Below are 22,367 nucleotides of genomic sequence, written 5' to 3'. Positions count from 1 at the left end.
TGGCTCTTAACTCTTATAATCTAGATAGATTTATTTTAATCGCACTGCCTAATCTTTATGTACAAAAAAAACAAACATCCCCTCACTGCTTTCCCCATGCTGGAAAATCGAGACCCGAGAAGTCCCTCTGTAAAAAAAATTCCCACAGTCAAACCAACTAAAAAAACTCTTGCTGCTTGAATGTTTTTTTTTTTTCCCGGGCTGACACTACAACCCGTGATGTCTACTGATCAAACCTGAAAACAGCCCCTGCATGTGTAAAACAAGTGTAGAGACAAACCAGCCTGACGGAGCGAGAGCTGAAGCCCAACTAATTATCTGCTGAATAGCTGGTTTACCAGCCGTTTGTTACATGAGAGAAAGGAACGGCTTGAGGAGCTGAGCTCCCCCCCTGCCTGGCTCTCCTCTCCTCTCTTATAAGTTGGTGCCTCCTTTCACTCTTTCGCGCTGAGGAATTCCAGGAGCTTGGTGAGGCGCAAACGATTGGGAATGTGCCACTCTGACCCTCAGCTTGGTGAGGCGCAAACGATTGGGAATGTGCCACTCTGACCCTCATGGAAGAAGAAGAAGAACAAGAAGAAGAAGAAGGAAAAAAAAAACGTGATTAAGCGTTTTGTCAACACTCTCGAACCAGACTTGAACCACCTTAGTCCTTCAGGAGGTGGAGGGGTGTAATGAAATAGGCCTAACAGGACTTGTAATGTACCCTGTGATGGTGATAGAGAGAGAGAGGGGAGGCCCTGATGAGTTTATCCACACAGAGCGAGTGATCTCCCCCCCAGCTTTGATGTCGCCACGGCTCCACGTGCATGGATTCGCCCTGCGGTAAGACAGTCCGAGTAATCACAGATTAATAGAGCAGGCTAATCTCATTCACAAAGAGGTCACTACTAGCAGACGGACTCACCCCCCTCCCAGCTCTGCTCGAGCATTGTGGGCCGCTTTTGCAAAAAGGCAAAAAAAAAAAAAGGACTACAACTAGCCAATCCCCCTGAGTACATCTATTGAAGAGATCACTAAATCGCCCTGTGTGTAGTTTTTCCCCATTTCCACTCTGCTGCAGAGACAGGCTTTATCCAAACTACCCACTTTGCTGAAATTCAGATACATATGTTAACTGATAAAATCAATAGGGGGTGATAATGAAGTTTCCCTCGGGTGAGAAGATACATATTGCGGGTGTCATTAGAATCAAGGTTTCTGTTTCTGTCTGTCTCAGCTTTTTTTTTTTCTCTTTTCTTTCCCCTTACAAAGAAATTAACAAACCGACGTCGTAAACCGTTGGAGGCATTTCGCGATGAATCAATTTGTCAAAGCTACAACCTGTTTCAGCTCTAAGTTGACTGTGAACATTGATTTCTTACTGCTGAAATCAGCTCTGCCCTCCCCTTCGATTTTCTCCCATGTCCAGGCGAGGTATTTTAGATGACATAACAGAAACGCAACCGCTCGACCACGCTCTGTTTGTGTGTGTGTGTGTGTGTGTGTCAGAGCCAAGACATGTTAGGTCTGGTTAAAATGGAACACCAAATTTGATTTACTTATTAGCGCTCATTCACTGACCTAATGTCCTCTGTGGTCGACAGCCCCTGCTTGTAACCACCGGAGATCGCCCTCTTCCCCCCCCTCTCACAAACACACACACACACACACACACACACTTTTAACATAGATTTTCAGAGCAGATTACAAGATACATGATGTGACTAAGCAGGCCAGTGGTTATGAGAGTAGTATTTGGCTTCAAATGCTCCCTGGATGCTTTTTCTTTGAAGAAAACTTAAGTAAACTCAGGGTTTGGGCTCCACAAGCAAAGCAGAGATGAGGAACAAACATAAGGTGGAACAGTTTCAAGCTGTTACATATATCCAGAACAATTTAAAAAAAATGCTTGCTATGCAACAAATGACAGACTGTCTGTATTTATGACTGAGCTGGAAAAAAAAAACTTGGATCGTATCCAAGAAAACTGTCAGATTTGGCTAAATTAATTAACATTTAAAAAAAAAAAAGGCGAGATGCTGTATTCAATTAAACATCTCATGTCCTCTCCGCACAGACTTAATCTAGCTTCTCAGATTCTCAGGCAGCACACACTGACTCGTCTGTCTCTGGTGTTGGAAGGCCGACCTCCTGCCTCCATCCCGGGGCCCAATCATGTGACTCACTCTCCCCTTTCTCCCCCCCCTCCCGTCACTCGGCAACGGCCCCGCTGGATACCGGGGAGTTGGTCCTGCCCGTGGGGCCCCCGTGGGAGTGTCGTTTAAGAGCCATCTCCCTTGGCTGCCAGAGAGGGCTTTCTCTCCGCCTTAACAACCTCCTCGACTGGGGCCTCCACTCTAAGGAGTTTCTCGAGCTTTGCAGGAGAATGCCTCCTCAGTGGTTTCCACTGAGTCGCTCTCTATTCCTACAGACCTCTCCTCTCAAAATATTCATGCATATACAGGTACATAATTGTCCATGAAATGCACTTTGGGATGCTGCCTAGACTGGAGTACTTGCTGGTTTCCAAGTGACTACTGTTGCAGGAAATTATTCAGACAGAGAATCAATTGGCAATCTTATCTAAGCCCATAAAGTAGGGCCTGAGATTTGATTTAGCATTAAGTAGAATTAGAACATTTGGCAGTGTAAGTTAATTGCAAGCAGAGAATGATTCCCCTCCCCGTGGCTGACATAAGAGTGACATCGCATGATTTGAAGCCTCGCATTACCACATATAAAACCATGGATGTCATAAATCAGAGAAGGCAAACACACAAGTGAAAATTCAAACAATATGTGCCTCTGACTTTCATGTCCAAGTCGACTTAAGACGGCTCAGCGGAGAGAGGCCGAGCACACAGAAGCAATTGCACAACCCCCGGCTTTCCTCCTAACCCAAGACAGGTGGAAACCACAAATCAAAAAACTGTAAAAGGAGCACAAAATATTCCTGTTATCTCCCGAGCTGCTGACAGCCTATACATCTTCATTCCCATCGTGCTTCAGCATGCTTTTTCGGCAGCTTGATAACAACATTTAGCAGTATACGTCCGTCCCAATAATCCATCACTGTACCAAGATGACGGCGCTCTATGAAAACAGGAACTCATCGTCACTGATGGAGTAGTTTTGTCGTTGTGTGACAAATGGAGTATGCTGCTGCACACACTTTGTCTAAAAACTCCAGCGAAGAAACAAAATCGTTCTCCGTGTTGTGAACAAGTTTGTAAGTGAAATGCGACACGAAGCAGCCGAAGTTTATGTAGATATCAGAGGGTAATGATTAATGTTCAGTGAGATACACAAAGGAAAAGGTGTTTTGCATCACTATTTGTGTTTACAACTGGATTTTTTAAACATGCAGAGAGCCATAAAAATAATCTAAGATCATCATTTGTCTCTTTTAATCTTTGCAAGAATCCGATAATCAAATAAAGAACATGCCATCAAACACAGTACTTTTCTGGAGTATCAGGATCTTATACAGTCTAGTAGCGATGGGTGGGGATCATGAAATCGCAGCCAAGAATGCAGACAGGAACTTTGAGCACGGACAGGCCAGCATGGCCAGATGGTCTGAGACGGTGGTTGAGAAAACTCTGGTCTTACCTGCTGATTTTGGAGTGAACTTGTCCCTGTTGGCAGCGCACACGGCCAGGAGCCGGTAGCCCAGGTCCAAGTCGTAGCCCTGCTGTGCTGCTACGCGGCTGACCACCTGAACACAACGACAGCATGCAGCACTCAGTCAGGACACCGTCAGATATTCTGTTTTATTATGGACTGAGGAAACAACTAGGTGAACTTAGCTCTGTTATTTCTTGGAAAACTTTCACGTCTGACCTCACATAAATATTAAAATACTGTGAGGCTACATAAAATTAAGATAAGAGGTCAATGAATCCTGTTATGTGTTGTAGGAAACGGTGATTTATAGATTTGAGGTTTGTTATCTCCAGGCGGCTTCTCTATTCTATCTCTATTCCTCGGAAGGAGGTCACAAAAATGACAACTTCATTATCAGCTAAATGGCAGAGATGAGTGGAAGGTGCTCAGGGTTGCAAAATCCTTTACATGTGTTTTCAGAACATCACATTTTTAATCTCCGTCTGCATTTACATAGACACAGTGACAGATCATCAGGGATATATGTGCCTGATTTTGTTCATTTTAATGCAGAAATGTTCAGAAAATGACATGACTAACTTTGAAACACTCCGAGCGAGATGAAGTCATCTCTATCTCTCTGTTAGGGGTGCAGGGGTATGCTCAGGGTGGCCTCAGCGTGTCATCGAGCCACCTTTTAAGGACCGCCCACAAAAATCATAGACTGAAAACTGGTGAAAAACTGTTTAATCTCTATATTTTTTAACATATTTCATGTATTTTGACAGAAATCTCAGAACTGCCTTTACACTTTAAAGTCTACTTTTTGAGATATCATCTGCTAATTAACAAGCTAAAAATACAAAAGACAAATAATCAGGAATGGATACATAATCTTGCTTGCCAATGCTTCATCAGTACATTACTATAGTAAAATATAATATATAGTAAAATACACTACACACTGGCCCATCCTAGTCGTTAAACTGATCAAAAGGACTTAACATTTTATCTTGACATTTTCCCAGATTCCCGACTGTTGCATAAGAGTGAAGCTTGGCAGCATCAAAGACCCGGTTTAACTTAAAGGATAAAGCCACTACAAGTTTATCAGTTCCATATGAGTCGGCGGACAGCAAGACGAGGAGAAAATGTGGCCACTGAGAGGAAACATTAAGAGAAACATCCACATGCCACAGGAGGAGGTGATGTAAATCACCCTTATGTGGCACACGTTGCTTTGATTTACCGTCGCCATAATCAGCTCAAAGAGACCCCGCACAAAACATTTAAACCTTTAGGACATACTAAGACCCGTGTAGACCAACGTGCCTCACTAGAAACAAATTCTTCTCCATGCCTGGGTTTTCATAGCTGCGATCCTGCTGTCACACTCTGAAGTTCAAGACAAGCCCTGAGGTAGTACAGCTGAGCACTGCTCCCTGCACCATATCATTATCTCCTGTAAGTATAGTCTCGACGTGACACCAAAACAGAGTATGTATATCTGGCTTTTATTTATAGGAATCCCCCATTAAGAAGAAGATATATGAGTATAGGCTGTCTAATTAGAATCTAAACTTGTGAGGGACATTTAGCTAAATGGTAATTTTAGTGTAAGAAGTTTCAACAAGTAGTTCTAATTTCAGGACTTAAATTGTACACAGTCGGTGCAGCTGTGGTGGTGGAGTGTCTACCGTGCAGTAGTCACTCATTCTTTTCTGCCACATTGCTTTCACGAGGCTGCTTGTGACTTGTGGCACGAGTGACGCAAGTTCGGCCGAAGTATTTCATTATTATAAAGAAACACCCAGTGTTTTATTAACTCTTTATAAGAAGATTACAAGCTGTAGTGCCATTTTTTAATATGCTATACATCAATACAACCCTTACAACTCAAAATTTTAACAATATGCATGGGCTGAAGTCCATACTAATGAAATAAAGCGTGTAGTGACATGCAAGAAAACCACGTAACAGTTCGTGATGACAAATATTCCAACGTCCCCACAAGTTTTTGTTGTGTTGTTTTTACTAGATTTTTACAAACCCATTAGTGGAAGGAAAAACTCGATGCATGCACGATATGTAACTCCTCTGGTTTTATATGCAAAAATAATTATTTATTCTTATTTGGTTGCAATTTAAAAAATAGATAAACAAATGTCCCGTAGGTCATAAAGGGTTAAATATCTTTCTACCAACTACCTTCCCTGTAATATCTCAAAACGTTATATCTATGGCAAACACAAGATTGGATATGTTTCACAGTCGTCTGCTTTTTAGTTTAATTTCAAGAGAGAGAGTCCGTTTTGCTTACCCATCTGTCAGACTTTTGTTTGGTACCATAGCAAATTTCTCTTGATGACATAATATTTAGCTGTTTGCTTTTTCTTTTCTTTTCTTTTTTTGCAGTGTAGCCACCTGTCTGACACCACCAAATGCCAATGTTGAAGCAGCAGTGAGAACATGCCGGCAACAACAGAGGTGAAGTGTTTGCCATTACAGTCTGAGACCGGGTAATTTCACAATCACATCAGATTCTCTGTGCTCCCTCCCAGTGTGGCTCACGCTAAGGTCTATACAACCCATAAACTAAAAGGAAAAGCCTTGAGATTTTCACGGCAGGAAACAAATTGAATTGGCGAAATGGAGGAAAAGGCACCTGCTGCTGCACATTAAAGCAGTAACACAAACAATCACTTGAATGGAGGGATGTGTCACAACGGTTTGCGCTGTGGCGCTCAAGTACAAATCTCTCGGGTTCCTCCGCTTGCTGTAGTCACGCTTTCTCTACAGGGTTACAAATTGCACCCAACAGGAGCTATATGTATATCTTATCTACTGCTGGAGGCAGTATGGAAATGTGCATGTTAAAGCACAGTATGGCCCAGGGTGACAGGTGACTGACACATCCGCAGTCCATCCATTGTTCTACCTGACTGTCTGTTCTGTCTTGTCGGCTTAAAAACTTCCAGACAGACAGTAATACCTTAAATGAGTAACATAGACAGGAATATTTCAGAAGGAATGCTCGGCACCTGTAGGTTTGTGGTGGACCTACCTATAGTAGGATTCAAAACAGTTACAATGGCTTCCAACAGTGGTTCGAGAGCCATGAGAAAAACATACAAAACTTCTGCCTATCCATATTCCTGGTACGCTTCAAACACTATATATATTCGGTTTAATATAGCTAAATAAACAACCGTCGTTGCTAACGCAACTAACTTAATTTGTGACCAACATAAGCTAACGTAGCTGCTGTTTGGTTGCTGAAACAACACTCTAGATACCAGAGTAATAATATGTTTCAAATACTATTTTGTCATAATATACTAAAATATAAACTATATAGACAGATTCCGTTTGTCACGACTGTATTTAGCTCGGTTAGCTAACATTGGTTAGGACTAGCGACAAACAGAAGCTGTGTATTTAGCCGTGTTTTGGCTTGGAAATATGAATGTTGAACGGCAGAGTACTCATTTAAAATTGGTTTGTATAGACATTTTGGTCCTTTTATTTGACCATGAAACTCCACAGTCATTTGAATATATTGTAACTGCTGTAAATCCACCAAGGAGAAAACTGCAAACTTTTCAGAGACATTTTTAAACAAGGTACAAGTGAGGCACAGATTTTTTTTGTGTGTGTGTGTGTGTGTGTGTATTATTGTCATATAAAATATGAAAATTATTCTTTTTGCTTTTAGGCAAAATCATTCTTTGTTTACAGTATATGTCTCAAAGTTTCTTTCCCCCCCAAACATCATGGGATGCTAATTATTCAATTAATCAAAAGCCCCTAGATATTGAAGTAAGGGAATTAGCAGCTAGGTTAGTGTATTTCCCAATAAGCACTGATTGCTTTGTGGTTTGAGGACATTATTGCACTCCTTTTCATGTTCCAGTGTGCCAATTTCATGAACCACAGCACAAACTGTAACTGAAGTCACTGAGAGGTGACTGAATCTCAGTAGTTTCTACGGGGTAAAACGCTTTTTATTTTCCAGTGACCTCAGTGAAGATCAGGCAGCTAAACATTAGTTCCCTCGTATCCCATCGGGAGTTATGAAAAGAGCTAATGCAGCAGTTGTTTTAGCCGCACTTTTCGTTGTCCTTGAACCTTCCCGAAGTATAAGGCTGCAGAAAGGGGGCGACTTACTGTTAGGCATCCCATCAGGCTTTGCTCGAAGGGGCGCTGGAAGGCTCGGGGGTCGCCACACCAGTCCAGCAACTCGGTCGCTGCTGTTTGGAAATTTGCTGGATTTTGTAAGTGCTGGAGGGGGAGAAAAATGTTGGGAATATGTTAGTGTCCAGTAGCATTCAAAGGTCAATATGACACAGAATAGAGATTATAGCTGGATATTAAGTTACCCATACACCCATGACAGGTTAAACAAAATCAGAAAGTTAACATGACTCTTTAAATTAAAGTTGCAACGTGGGGATTTCCTTGAACAAAAACATTTCACACCTGCTTTTAAAATCCTTTTCGAATACCTGACTTATTTTTCTCCGTCAGAAGAAACGGATGTGGGGCATGTGGTTTACCCAAGAGACGGAGAAGAGACGGATAAGTGATGGAGAACGGGTGGATGGGTCGTGAGAGAGAAAATCACTTGTCACCAAAATAAGAGCCACGCCAGTAACACGATGAATAATTAAAAGCACTCAAGAGTGGCTTAAAAAGAAAACAGCGTTTTTACGACCACATTTCCCAAAATGTATCTGATTACACTTCAGATGACTTATGTTGTAGGTTTAAAGTATTAATGCGCAGGGCTGAAGGGGTATGTCCCCATTAGACTCGTGCTTTACTCTTCACTCTCCCCAGGTTTCTGTAGCACCGCCTCGCCACTGACTGCAATAAATCTCCCCCGTATGGCTGCATAGCTGAGGAAGCCCTTATTTCAGCAGCCGGCCCTGAGCTGTGCTGTGACTTTATCTGACAACAGGCTCCTTGACCTACAGGCACCCCTTTATGGCATTCATTCCCCAACTGGAGCCGGCAGCCCACTCACTAACCCTGTTGTCTGTCTTGCTGTCGAGCCAGCAAAGGAAACTGAAAAGCCGACCTCTCCGGGTCGCCACATCAGACTCACTGCTGGTCATTTCTTCTCTTAAAGCTTTCAAAACTTCAAAATGAATCACTTTATACACAGGAGAGCGGACACACAAACCTCAACGCTGCAGTAATCTATCGCCTTCGGAGAGATAATACACACAAGCCTTTGCGGTGCACTTGTGCAAACCGGGGGAACAAATGGACTCCCACTCCATGGCATCAAAGGCAAATAGAGAGGTTTGTCAGCTTAAAGTGAATGTCTGCCTTAACACGTCTGTGTGCTTTGATTTCACTGTCAGGGAGAAAGGGAGAAGAGGAAGTGACAGCAGTGCAAGTCACTGATTTTTTTCTTGTTTGCTCTTTAGGGGGCAGCAGAGGTCAGGATTTGATAAGGCAGCTTTCATATCATTTTACAAAGCCGGTGTTCGACAAGGGCCGGATGAAACCAGTCTTGTTTATTTTATGTTGTGTCCGAGACTAGGACATGGGACATAGTGGGGTTACTGAGCATGCAAATTCTACTGGTGGATAAAGTCTCCTGGAGAAACACACATCCACACAGATGCTAAATTTAGATGAGTCTGGAAGCTAGACAACACAGGCAATCAGTGAACCAAGAATGGAAGAAAGGGGGAGTAAAAGGGGGGAGAATTATGTAGAGGGGAGGGAGAAAACACACCACCAACACTTGGGCTTGAAGTGATTACTGTTCTTTGCACTCAGAACAATTGGTCCCACCAGTGTGGCTGTCACATGGAGAGCTTGGCACTGCCACGCCACAGATGTTCCCCTTTCTCCGGCCAAAACCCACCAATCAAACCTAAACTAGTGGCCAAGAGACCCCCTCACTCACTCACTCACTCACTCACCCCCACCCCAGCCTTTCCTCATCCCCTGGGTGAGAATGATCCTCCAACATTTACACTCCAGTCAAAGCTCGGCCCAGTTCGATGGGGGGAAACAAAGACGGACAGGACTCGCAGTGTCCTGAGGATACAGCTTTCCTCAGATACAATCATCCTCTGTAGTCACGTCTGGAAACGACTTGATCTGCACATCTGCAGCTAAACTAAATGTGACAGCGCATGCGATCTCCCCATCCCTTTCAAAAATCACAGCTTTTGGTTTAGTTGTTCTACATTTCAGCGACGCCCCAGAGCACCGAAAACATATTAATGGAGACAATTAACCCTGGAAAGAAAAGACAACAACAACAAAAAAACCCCCAGCTGCATAGCCACGCAGTGCAGCAGCAGTACAGAGAGGGTTGTTTTCCAGTTTATCTTGAAATATTGACGCTTACAGTCTGAGGAAGTGCTCCTGTAGCGAGAGGAGAGTTCATAGCTTCCGCCGAACGAACCCCTGTACATATCAGTGGAGTGGAGAGTCTGTCTGACAGCGAGCCTGCTTCCCCACAGTGAGAGGAAAAATACTGTCTCTGAAATAGATACCAGCAGTATCACCGAGCCCATCTTCCCCCCAAAGTGTTCACAACGGTGCAATTCCAGGACGCGAGAGAGGAAAACAAACTGCCACTGAGAAACCGTGCGCTGGAGGGGGGTGAAATCAGATAACTGCTTTTATGGATCATTTTTTTTAAAAACATCCACGTCTTTTTGGAGGTCAAACAAGTGAACATATTTATTTTGCTGTACTGCTCTTTAAAAGTTATAGATAAGTTTGCTGGAGATATTTAAATAAAAACACTGATGTAAGACATTTCAGGAGCTTTGTTTGACATTTTTACAGGAAGAATTACAATTAAAATCATAGATTATCAAAAGTTTAGTCGAGCATGTCGCTATCTGTCACTGATCAATAATCATTTGATTAAATAGTTGAAGTCAAAAGAAACCTATTCACCTAAGTTCTTACGCTTATGTCGAGCAATCCAAATGTATCCGATATAAGTATTGAGTGTACTGGAGTGAAAAAAATAACCACGTTCTCATAGTTCATGAAGAGTTTGCTTAAGATATTGTTTATAAATCACATTATTGCGATTTCACAACAAGACGGTAATTTAAAAATTACCGCCGTAATGATTTCTGATTTAACTTTCAACCCATGATTCAATCAGGATGACAGATTCCAATTTCCTCTACTTTATCATCGCGCTCAGCAGTAATTTATCATTTGAGCAACAAAATCAATTTGTTCCCCTGTCCGCTGCTCTGGCTGGGAGTATTCAGACAGACATGTCACATCTTCCAGAAAACAACAACACAATGGAGGAGGCTTCATTTATATTCTCGCTCCACGTCTGTATTGCTTTTTTTTTTTTTTCTCTCTTTCCGAGATGCCAAATTTCAGCATGTGCACACTTTCAATTAAAGCAAACAGCTGGATTGGTTTACAATATTTCCTTAATTATTTTAATGGCTTGGATATTGGACAATGGGGAGCAGGGGGAGAAGATAGTGAGTTAATTGTTCTGATCTCCCCTGATGATCATCTTTGTGTGCGGGGAGGAGAATAGACGACCGGCTGAATGGGCTCACTGCTAGTCTAATTGGCAGGACATAAATGGTATTTATTATGCGGGCCTTCCAAACCCTGATTGTCTGCGGCACAAAGCTGCCTCTATTAGCAGGGTGCTGGCTCTTACTGGTTGGTTTGAAATGACCCGGTGCTTAACCATTTATTAGATGGACTGGAGGCCTCCTTGTATGCCATGGATCTCTCTAATTGGCATGTTTGCCCATGTGCTGCTTCCCCGGCCGCTAACATTGGGACGTGTTTGTTTAAAATTTTGCCTTGCGGGGTTAATACATTTAACCCCACGACCATTCGGATTGTTTACACTTTTGTGTAAGACCGATGCAAATCCCTTTTTTCCTGATCTGTGCGCTTCTTTTACAGAATAATTCATGAGCTATTAGTGATACAGTGCATTAATAGAATCCAATTTCACCTCCCATACAACTAAAGAAGGAGCGGATATTGAATATTTAATATCCTGCTGTGAAGAAGGTAACCAAACTGAGAGACTAAGACTGTTTACCTCTCTCTGCCTTATTACTTAAGGACACCAAAGCCTGTCTCTACACATAGGGGCTTCCCTCTGTTTGCTCCCTAAACACTCGCCCTGTCTTGCTATCTGCCTCACCTTGTCTCTTTCTCAGTAATAGCTGGGAACTCCCTGCCGAGGGTAAAACAATTTGCCACGTCCACACTTGTGTGTTTTAAGTGCAAGCCCCAATACAATACATCGTCCCAAAGGGTTTCTGATGTATTTTTCAGTAGGTGGACCTCACCGCACAGAGCCCAGGAACAAAATGGGCCGTCAGTTAAGAAAAAGAGATCAAAGGGAGGGAGCCCTGTAGCCCGGGGTTACGCAAGTATGTCTGTTTAATTCTGCCAGAGATTCGTCCCGCAGCAAACGGTGGTGAGAGGAGAACAAAAGGACTCGCTGGGAGTCAGCAGAGGTGGAGGGGAGAAAGAAGGGTGGAGGGAGGGAGGGAGAGCCTCTACTCTTTGACCCCAGTCAGTAACCTGAGTCACACCACAGCGCTGATAATAAGAGCGAACAGATTAGTCACTTTACTGTGGCCAAACAGGAAGACGCACTGGATGCACTGTGGTCAAGATTGTGTGTGTGTGTGTGTGAGGTCTGTGTAGAAAAGAAACATCTGTTCATGCAAATTACATTGGTGAAAACCAGATTTATGTTTTTTTTAAAGCTTTAAGTGACTTACAAGATGATGATATGTACTAATTAAGTACCAATAACCTTTAACGCTTTATAGGGAACTTATTGAAATACTTTTTTAAAAGAAAGTTTCAGAAAAGTCACAAAAATATGTGGATAAAACTATTGTAAAAAAAATACATATATCAAGTTGAAGGAGCATTTACTTCCAAATTAACAATCAGGCATATAGTCTTACAGAACTTTTGACACTGATGTCAAAATATCAATATTCCTCGCCTGATAAAAGGGTTAACAAAGCTAGTTCAAGCAGGAAACTCTGGTCTGATGCTATACTCACACGGTTTATGGCAACATACTGTATATCCGACTTTTGCTGCCACGTCACTCATCTGAAAGCTGTAGAAAGCATCACCTCCACCAAGCATCGACCTGTAGATTCACTTTTCTCTACTGTGGGAACTTATTATCGTAGCTCCCAATTCGCTTCTGTGCTCAGCCTACTGAGCGTAGAAGCTGAATATCATAATCTATGTTTACATTGTTTAATTCAACTTATGGCTAAAATGAAGTATAAGTCGCAATAACACAGTATATTTTAACCTTAAACCTTTAGCCTGATACTACGCATGCTCCAGGTGAAGCCGAGTTCGATTACTGCATTATACTGTCAAGGAAAACCCGTTGTATCTTGTTTGGGGAATTTCCCTGATAGCAGAGATGCTTCCCAAGACTAGATATTAGATATACACAATTAAAAGACAGAGTTTCGTTCTATATTTTCATAAATGTCTCAATTTCTCAAATCAATTTTCTCCTTCTAAAAAGTAAATTTTAAGTAAACTAACAACTAAATCCATGAGATCAACCTCAAATATGTAATTCCAGGAGTAAAGGTGGATAAAATAAAGTATCAGTACTTCAGGTATTCACATGAATACTTATGTAAATGTGATTGTCACTTTCCTCTTGCACCACATGTAACAGGTAGCATACATTTCCCTGGTGTGATTTATGTGTCAAGCTTTGACATAATAATCCAAAGCGACCTGGTAAATCAGACAGCTGACACGGCACAGCGCTCTCACCTGTTTGATACACTGCAGACGGTCATTGGTCTGCTGTATGTGTCTGTCCATCGACGGAATCGAGTTCATGTTGATTGTCCCTCTTCGGCCTCTACCTGCCAGCCATTAAACTGGAGCGTTCTGCAACAGAAACACGGACACGTGTTAAAGCATCTCTTCCCAGAGAAGCTGCCAATCCCATCACCACTAGGATATTGCAGTTTAGTGCGTACATGCGTGTGTGTGTGTGTGTGTGGTGCTGTGAGCTGAGCAGGGAGATATTGATTTGGCAGGTGACAAGCACCTCAGAGAGCCCAAAGGATGACATTCCTCTCAGCTCATGTGACACCCTTAACAAGCCCTGGCGGTTGCCCCGAACGTTCACCGTACACCTTCGGAGAGGACACACTGGATGAGTTAGAGAGGGATGTCTGACCATGTTTAAAGCACCTCGGGGTGAAAATGAACAGAGGTGAAGGGACACACACACACACACACACACACTCACACTGGGTAGAGTCTGTCAGCATTATCTCAGAGAACTGCATGAAACCCTTCAGTCCTGGCCTGTGAGAACATTAACTTGGCATGTGGCTCTCTGTTTACATTACTTAGCCATTATGTAATCTTTGGTTAACAATTATCTGTACCCTGGGCCCAGACATGCTCTACATTTCATTTCTCCCTCCTCCTCCCACCGCTCTCCAGCTACATAAGAGTTCCTCTAACAAAACCCCTTACAACGCACTATTGATTTTGGAGCAGCGGCTTATGGAAAACCTCTCTCTCTCTCTCTCTGTCTCTCTCTCTCTTTTCCCTTTTCTATAGGAATTAATTTTTCACGGAAGGCAAACAATAGAGCTGTGATCTGACACGCCACATAACATTATCACAAGTTAAAAAGTATTACAAGCTACATTAAAGGTTATCAATTTTACCCGCGGGGCTCTGATTTAATGTTGCATTCAACATCACATAAATATCACACTCTGGGTGTCGGCTATAACTCACGGTGACCTGCTGCAGCCTCATGTGGAGGGGTAAGTGAGTTAATAAGCACACGTATGGGTGGTGGTGGCGGTGGAAAGCATCCCTCCCCATCTTCTCCCCCCTCTCTCACTCCCTCCTCCTCCTTTATCTCATCCCCTCTCAATCTTTTTCCTTCTTGCTACTACTGCAGGGGCATCTCTTCTCGCCGTGCATCATCTCTCACTCAGACCCCTCCCGTCCCCACGCCATCTTTCTCCATTACCATCACACGGCGAGGAAATTTCAACCGCACAGAGTACCGGTGAAATGAGGGAGAGAGAGAGAGAGAGAGAGAGAGAGAGAGAGAGAGAGAGGAGGCAGCATGCTGCACCATACTGATAATGCTCACTTAGGGGTCTCTAGCTGGATTTAACGGTAGGGCCAGTAATCTACTCCACTAGACAGCTAAAGAGCTTTTATGCTACCTATTGGAGCTGCTCATGCCTGTACTTGAGAGGAGAGAAGGGCACACTAGTGCATTCCCCTCCATAAATTAGAAAGCTCGTAAAGAAAAGAGACATCTGAGGAGTTTTTCCATTCCGACTCTGTTTGCAGATGGAAAGTATTTGTTTGTTGACATTTCTGAAGTCTGACACAGACGGACTTTTTTTTTTGAGACTTTGAAGAGGAAGTCTAGGCGCACCGGTCGAAACACCTTAGCGACTTGTAAAGTTTTATAAATCTCATAAATGTGGCAATTTGAAGGGAATTTACGAGCAGGAGTCAACAAATCTGACACGGTTTAATCGCTCTGGAAGAAGAAACGATGATGACGGTGATTTTAAGAGACTATCTGTGCACGAACACCTCCGCTGCCATCATAGAAACAGAAGCTGTGGTGTTTTTACACACAAGAGAAAAGCCTACGTGATATATATATGTGTCCACGCGCCGACTTTCTTTGCATCTCTCTGGTGTTTGCCTCTCCCTCTCTCTGTGCCAGCTGATACTGTGCTGATCCTTGGCGAGGAGGCGGCCCTGGATCACCGTGCCCCTCAGCCGCCAGCAGGTGTCTCCCTGGTCCTTCAAAGGCCTGGCTAGTGGCACAAAGAAGGCGGAGCGGTGTTGCTTTAAGCCTTTACAAGCTCTACAAATCCTCAGCTGCTGCTTCCTAACAGGGCCCACTCAGCCCGGCACTGCCTGTCTGACCTTGTGGTTATTGATGAGCGAGTCGACCTGCTCTCTCTCTCTCTCTCTCTTCCCTCCTGCCCTTCCCTTCTCTCTCTCTGTCTCTCTCTGTCTCTCTCGATGTCATCTCTCTTACCTCCAGCAGTGAGTTAAAATGAGGGGAGAGAAAAGAGGCAGGGCTGCCATTCACCGCCCCTGTTAAACACACATTGTAATGATACCTCTGACCTCCACGCAGTAAAAAAAAAAGCACGTGTTCACATATTTACATTTATTTTCTTCCCAGGATCATTTCAAAAAGTAATTTAGAGTAATTAAATGTTCCGATATTCACTTGTTCTAATTAAACACCAGTCCTTTGTTATATCTTTAATGACTAACGAGAGCCAAATTAAAGATTAAACCCATGATGCATCAGAGATATGAAAACAGATGCAATTATGAGCCTTTCCCCCCCTTATTTACACGCTCTTCTCTATCTTACAGATGTTATCGTTTATTATTTTTGTGCGCCACTGCCTAATTTGAACTTATTTGCTTTGATTCAGCTAGTTACCCCCCCCCCCCTAGAAAATCCTGCCGCATGCTTTCGAGGTTACGAGGGAGGAGACGGGCGCCGATACGTGCGTTACTCGAGCTTAATCTACTAAATTGCGCAGCAGGCGTTACACAACAAGTAGAGAGCTGTGGATTCCTGCACAACAAAAGACACATGGGGGGGGGGGGGTGGAGGTTGAGGTGGGATGGAGAGTGTGCAGGGGAGGAGGGAGACCCGCTTTCCTTCCCTATTCAAGGGGGAGCTAAAATATATGTATTGAGTGGGAGCTGTAATAAAACGAAACGGGTGAGGAGATGCAGGCTGGGAACAAATATGAAAGGCAGTGGAGGATGGCGGCAAGGTGATGGAGCACCACCGGAGGATTGGATGAAATTATCTCTTTATAATCAGAGGGCTTCTGCATGGCTGCCTCCTCCATTGCCCAGTGACAGATGAGGCCTACCTTCTTCAAATGGGCTTTTCACAGTGCTATCAGCCCACCTCTAGGGTAAAACAATGTTTTTCTTCGCCCCTGTACCACCACTTTAAAAAGCTTTGTTTCCACACGGCACCCCGCAGAGGACGGGATTGTCTCCCGTCAAGCCGGGCGCGTGTTTTGTATCATTACGTGATCATGTTACATAAGTGTACCTTGAAAAGGGCTTGCGGATTTAATTTGACGACAAAACTGTGCCACGGCGCGGGGTAACTGGAATACGGTGACGCTAAATAATGTTGAATGAAGACACTAAAGTAGAACATTATCTCCCGGTAAGTCAGAGGCATTGCTTTTTTGAACTGTCACAATCGCACAGTTTGGAATCTAAACATTATTTCAGACACCTAAAACCCAACCCCGGGCGTCTTCAAAGAGACTTTCTAGCACGTTAATGTAATGTAGACGAGTCGCGCGCCTCTGCTCTGCAGGATGAAAACAGTCTGAGGGGGGGGGGAGAAGAAGAGTAGACAATGATTAGCTTTATCCCACCATCACAGCAGAACAAATGGATCACGAACCCTCGCCGCTTTACACAGGCTCTCAGCTGAGCTGTCAAGGCACAGGGAAGTGGTAAACAGATTTAATTTATTCATATAAATGCCTTTTGAACCAAAACAGTCAGACTACTCTGGGGGCCAAGCACAGTGCTGCTGCTAAAAAGGATATTTCCACTTTATTACAACAGGGGTCTTTTTTTTGTTGTTGTTGTAGTTTTGGTCATTGGTTATGATAACAGTGTGCTCAGCAGAGTAATTGCAAAAGATCTGGGAACATGGCGACAACGCAAGTCCGACAGGGCAAGAAATTAGCTGTCAGACAATCAGACAGGTTGTAAAACAAGCCAACGGTTTATACCCCGGTTCATTCCGCACGCGCAACATCAAATATACAAGTGGAGTCACAATAAGTTAAACACACACACACACACAGAGGAGGGAGACTTAAAATAAACTTATGCTTTAAAGAGAGAGCTGGAAGGTGGCTGCATGAGTGGAAAGACAGCAAGCCGTGTTGGCCACCATCCCGACCACACACACACACACACACATGGAGACACACACACACAGATCTTCTCACCTTCCCTTGAGTGCTGGACCGGCATCATGATACCATAACAACACCCTCAGTCACTCTTAATGTGCTTTACAACAACACTACAGGCAGGGTGTTACACCTCCACAGAGCTGTGTGAAACACACCCCCACCACCCCTCAAATAACCATCACACACACACACACACACACACACACACACACACACACACACACACACACACACACACACACACACACACACACACACACACACACACACACACACACACATCTCACTAATCGAAAGCTCAAAGTACTGCTGACACTATTAAAATGGAACGAGGTGGCCTGAGCGGAGAAATCAGCATCACTCTCGCACCTCATGGGGACACGTTGGGACGCGGCCGCTCAAGGTGATGGCGTCCCCGCATGTCGTCTATTGTAGGTGAATTAGGCTATAAAGGACTAATCTGCGCCATCATTGACTAGGGCTCGGCTGTTTGCAGCACTTGCTTAAGGGCGATAAAGATGAGGGAGGAGGAGGAGGAGGAGGAAGAGGAAGGGGAGGAAGCATCTCTTCACCCTCATGGTTTTAATGAGCTCTGATTCAGAGATATGTCTTGTTTTCTTCCGACTGTCGGCCGAGGCCGCCGTGAAAGCTCCCCTTTAATTATCTCAACATTGTAGAGACGCCTGTTTTCTCGCACCCAGGGAGGCGGACGGGGGGGGGGGGGGGGTTTAGTTTGGAGAGGGCAGCTCTAGGACTCCAGGTGTCTGCCTGGTTCTCTGCCTGGTAAGTGGCCAGGCGGGCAGCGAGGACAAAGCTGTGTTTGTTCGACAGAGGAAAAAGCAGAGCGGATGGAAATGTGTACGAATCGGCGCCACTTCCATTGTTGCTTTACAGAATGTGCCATAATCCTCGGCAGGCTCCATCCAGAGCTGGCACGGAGGATAATATGAGCTGCCTCCTGCCTGTCCCACCTCCCTTACTCTGCCTCCCCTCCCCTCCCCTCAGCCCTTCTCCATCACCTCCTCCTCCCTTCCCCCATTCCTCTGCTGCACACACATATGGACACACAGCCACTCGAGTGCACACACACACTCTCTCTCTCTCCTCTCTCTCACACCTCCCCACATGGCTTCTTAACAGGCTTGGGAATGGATTTCTTTTATTTAATGTGGTTTGGTCTGCAGCTCCAGCGGCAACCGTGAGCGAGGGTGGGCTCGTAGTTGTGCCACTCACTCGCACGCACACACACACACACACACACACACACACACACACACACCAAGCAGCCCTGCTGCGTTGGTCGCTGTTCACTGATCTCTCCCTCTTCCCCTCTGTCTTTCTCCATCTCCCATTCTTCCTCTAACTCACTCCTCTCTCCCTCTCTCTCTCTCTCACATGCAGACCCACATTCACTCCCACCCTGCCCTCTCACTTTTTCTTTTTTTTTTTTTTTTTTTCATGACAGCTCACATAAGCAAGCCTCCTGGATTCCTGCGGGAGCCCCACGTTCAGTACACAGAGATTGTTCAGCCATCAGGCACATCTGCAGCGTGATTAGAAAAGCAAAGGGAGCATGGTGGTAGTGGAGGGCACCACCACCATTACTACTACCGCTGCTGCTGCTACAACACCCCCCCTGTCTCCACCCACCCATCCACCCTCACCACCACCAGCACCAGCAGAAGAAGAAAACAGAGAGCTGGGGATCATAGAGGGGCCTAAGCAATATCTCCTCTCTAACCAAGTGTAACGTTTCACCAAGTCTCAGAGGCCTGTGATAAAAAAAAAAAAAAGGACAAAGGCAGATGGGGGCCAGTCTCTCACCACCACCACCCTCCAGTCCAACTGGCCCGGCTACCAGAGCAAGCAATAGGACAAGGAGATGGTCCAACATGAGGAGCATCGTTGTGGTTTCTCCTTCTCCTTTTTGCCCTCTGCCGCCTCCTCCTCCTCCTCCTCCTCCAAACAGATACTCTTTTAATTTCTTGCGCTAATAGCACAGGAGGGCAGCGGGGAGGTCAATTCCCCCGGGTGGGGGGCAGGGTTAGGCAAGCACAGATAAGCCACATGACTGCGTGTCGCCCCCACCCCAACAAAAACGCAGAGCGTGGAGCTAGCAGCGAGCTGGCCCTGTGTGGCGCTCTATCAGCCTTGGCGTTCGCTTGCCAAGCTTCTCCTTTCCCCTCTTTCTCTCTCCTCCGCAATCCTCCAGGAATTTTGGATGTATGTGATGATGATGATGAAACCGGCGAGCCAAGTGTAAACCTGCACTAACTGTTGCAGTCACCGCTGCCCTCAGCCCCCCCCTTTGAAACACTTTGTCTTAAAAAATTGCGTTTGATTTGGAGCACGGAGGTAAAGTACAAGAAGCATTTTGTTTCCATTTCGGTGAGTGATACTGTTGCCGTGTAGGTGCTGACACCGCTTCAGACAACTTGAAGTGAGTGAGTGTTTTTCTTTTTCCTTTTTTTTTTTTTTTTTTTTTACCCCCTCCTTCCTTTTTTTTTTTTTTTGTTCCTGCCAGTCTCCTTGGTTTATTATGCATTCAGCTCATGTGTCCTCTCCTGTGAGTGGCTGTTCATTTTCCACATACCATGCTTAATCCGGCCCGGCTAAAACTTTGAAATAGTGGGAGCCGCAGACGCAGCCGCTACCCAGGAGGAGCCATTATGAGGTCTGGGAGAGAGAGACTGATAGCGCTGGGGGGAGGAGTGACAGGCGAGCTGCAAGATACATGGGAAGGAATTCAAAAGAAGGCTGAGAGCTGAACACGAGGGTGTGCATGTTTGTGTGTTCGCCGCCTTGCGAGTGTGTAAGGTGCGCGGGCAGCGGTGATAAGTTAGGACGGGGAGGGAGCGGGGCATTTGTGTGTTTTTGTTGGCTTGTGTGTGGGTTTTTGATGGGGTTATTGACGTGGGGGGGTTGTGCCGGTGACCTTTGGCTTTTTGTGACTTTGAGTGAATGGGAGGAGAGAGGGAGAGACGCAGAGAGTGAGAGGGAGAGATTTTTAAATAGTGCATGAGCTCAACCTGCTCGGACCCTGACGGACAGCAGCAACATGAGCTTTCTCTGTTTCACCGAAGAAGCCTGAGAAGACATGCCATCACGCTGACAGCACTCATAACGACCTCGCGAACGTCTCTATTTTAAAATTTCATGAGCAGAGTTTCTGTATCTTGGCTACAACGTAATGGTTATTGTCATTATCTATTAATATATCGACCTTAATTACCGTTTTGATCTATAAAAGCTTCATATATCGACCTTAATTACCGTTTTGATCTATAAAAGCTTCTAATAATAACAAATAGCGACCGTTACAAGCTGCCAAAGCGAAAAGAGGACGTCTTTTGTCTGGAACCAGAACATATTTGACTTAAATTACATTCTTTATGATTTAATCCACAAGGTTTCTAGACTAGACTTAATTCGTCTGACTTCTATGATATCTTGCGATGTTATTTATCCAGTTTAAAGTCACGCTTTTCTTTTAATCTTCTTTAATCCATCTCACATCATCCCTCTGATCTCATTTACATCGTTGATAGTTGATTACTCAGTTCATATTTTCTAAGTCTGCATCACATATTTGGTTTCAAAGTCAAATATATTACAGAGTCAGTTAGCTATACTACATTTTACATTTACATCCTTCCACATCGTTTGCTGATCATGTTTTTGTGTCCAAACTTCCCAGAACCTGGAAACACTCCTACACACCACAGGCCTGCATTATCATCCTCTAACTGGCACGACTCATAAAGATATATTTTTTCATATTAGTAGATTGTTTGATAACCTTACTGAGCGGACTGATCCTGTGTTAACAGCTTGCTCGTATCTGCAGCCATCGCTCCCCTCCAGGGAGAAGCCTCTCATTCCACAAATGTGCTCAATTAAAAAGAGCAGAGTGCTTAGAGAGGGGCAGCGAGGGGCCATTCCCTGCGCCTGTTTGATCTGGATTTCCTAATTGGTCAATGACAACACATTACCAGACAGGCGGACGCTTGATCTGCAGAGAGGAGGCTTTTGACTGCAGCAGTTCGGCCCTCTCTTCCCTCCCTCCCCCCTTTCCATGCTCTCCTCTCTCCACCACCGTCCTTACACGCCTCCCCCCACTGTCCGTCCATGACCGGGCAGAGCGTGTCTGTATGTAAAGGAGGGAGGGGTGGGGGTGGGGGTCGGCTGTGTGGGATGGATGGTGATTTAGAGGTTAGGTAACACAGGCAGCCGTAAATCTATGTCACAAATCTTCCTCGTGGAGCCGTGAGGGGCGGCAAACACACACACAGGCATGTGATGAATCCCATGCAACAGACAGACAGACCTCCAACTCCCCTCTTCAACCTCCATGATGGGGTCCGCACCGTGCCGCTTGCGTTGCCCTAATTTGCCAGAGTTTGCCTTTGTGTAAATGAATCGGGAAGACTCTTTTTTCACGTGTGGCTGTGAGGAATGTGTCTGGGGAGAAAAAGGAGATTCTCCAGGGGAGTCAACTTCAGAGTCCTCAATCAAACAGTGAAGACATTTATTCAATTATTGTCTTCCCTCCTTAGTGGAGGCACCCTGAATTATTTCATCTAATGTATATCTACTCCACCCATCCTACTGTGTGGCGTTCTTTGTGAACAGCATATTAAAAAAATAAAAGCCAAAAAGGCAAGTGGCCTCAGTGTGATGTGGATCGCATGTTTGTAGAACAGTATGTCTCATTTTATATAATCTTACAGCGAGCTAAATATAGCAACAAAT

General features: G+C 44.6%; 1 protein-coding gene across 1 annotated transcript in view; it reads right to left on the bottom strand.

The window, feature by feature from the left end:
* Positions 1 to 22,367, bottom strand: part of LOC104929798 (zinc finger MIZ domain-containing protein 1) — a 111,454-nt gene that overhangs the window by 26,279 nt on the left and 62,808 nt on the right. The window contains exons 3-5 of the mRNA XM_010744452.3: positions 13,399 to 13,518; positions 7,756 to 7,869; positions 3,595 to 3,700 (exon numbers count right to left, since the gene is read on the bottom strand). Coding sequence (XP_010742754.2) covers positions 3,595 to 3,700; positions 7,756 to 7,869; positions 13,399 to 13,467 — 289 coding nt within the window. The 5' untranslated portion in view covers positions 13,468 to 13,518. The remainder of the gene's footprint in view (positions 1 to 3,594; positions 3,701 to 7,755; positions 7,870 to 13,398; positions 13,519 to 22,367) is intronic.

The sequence above is a fragment of the Larimichthys crocea genome, chromosome XVI (assembly GCF_000972845.2).
Source record: "Larimichthys crocea isolate SSNF chromosome XVI, L_crocea_2.0, whole genome shotgun sequence".
Lineage (NCBI taxonomy): Eukaryota > Metazoa > Chordata > Actinopteri > Sciaenidae > Larimichthys > Larimichthys crocea.
Note: the sequence above shows the minus strand (reverse complement) of the source record. Positions and strands in the feature narration are given on the sequence as shown.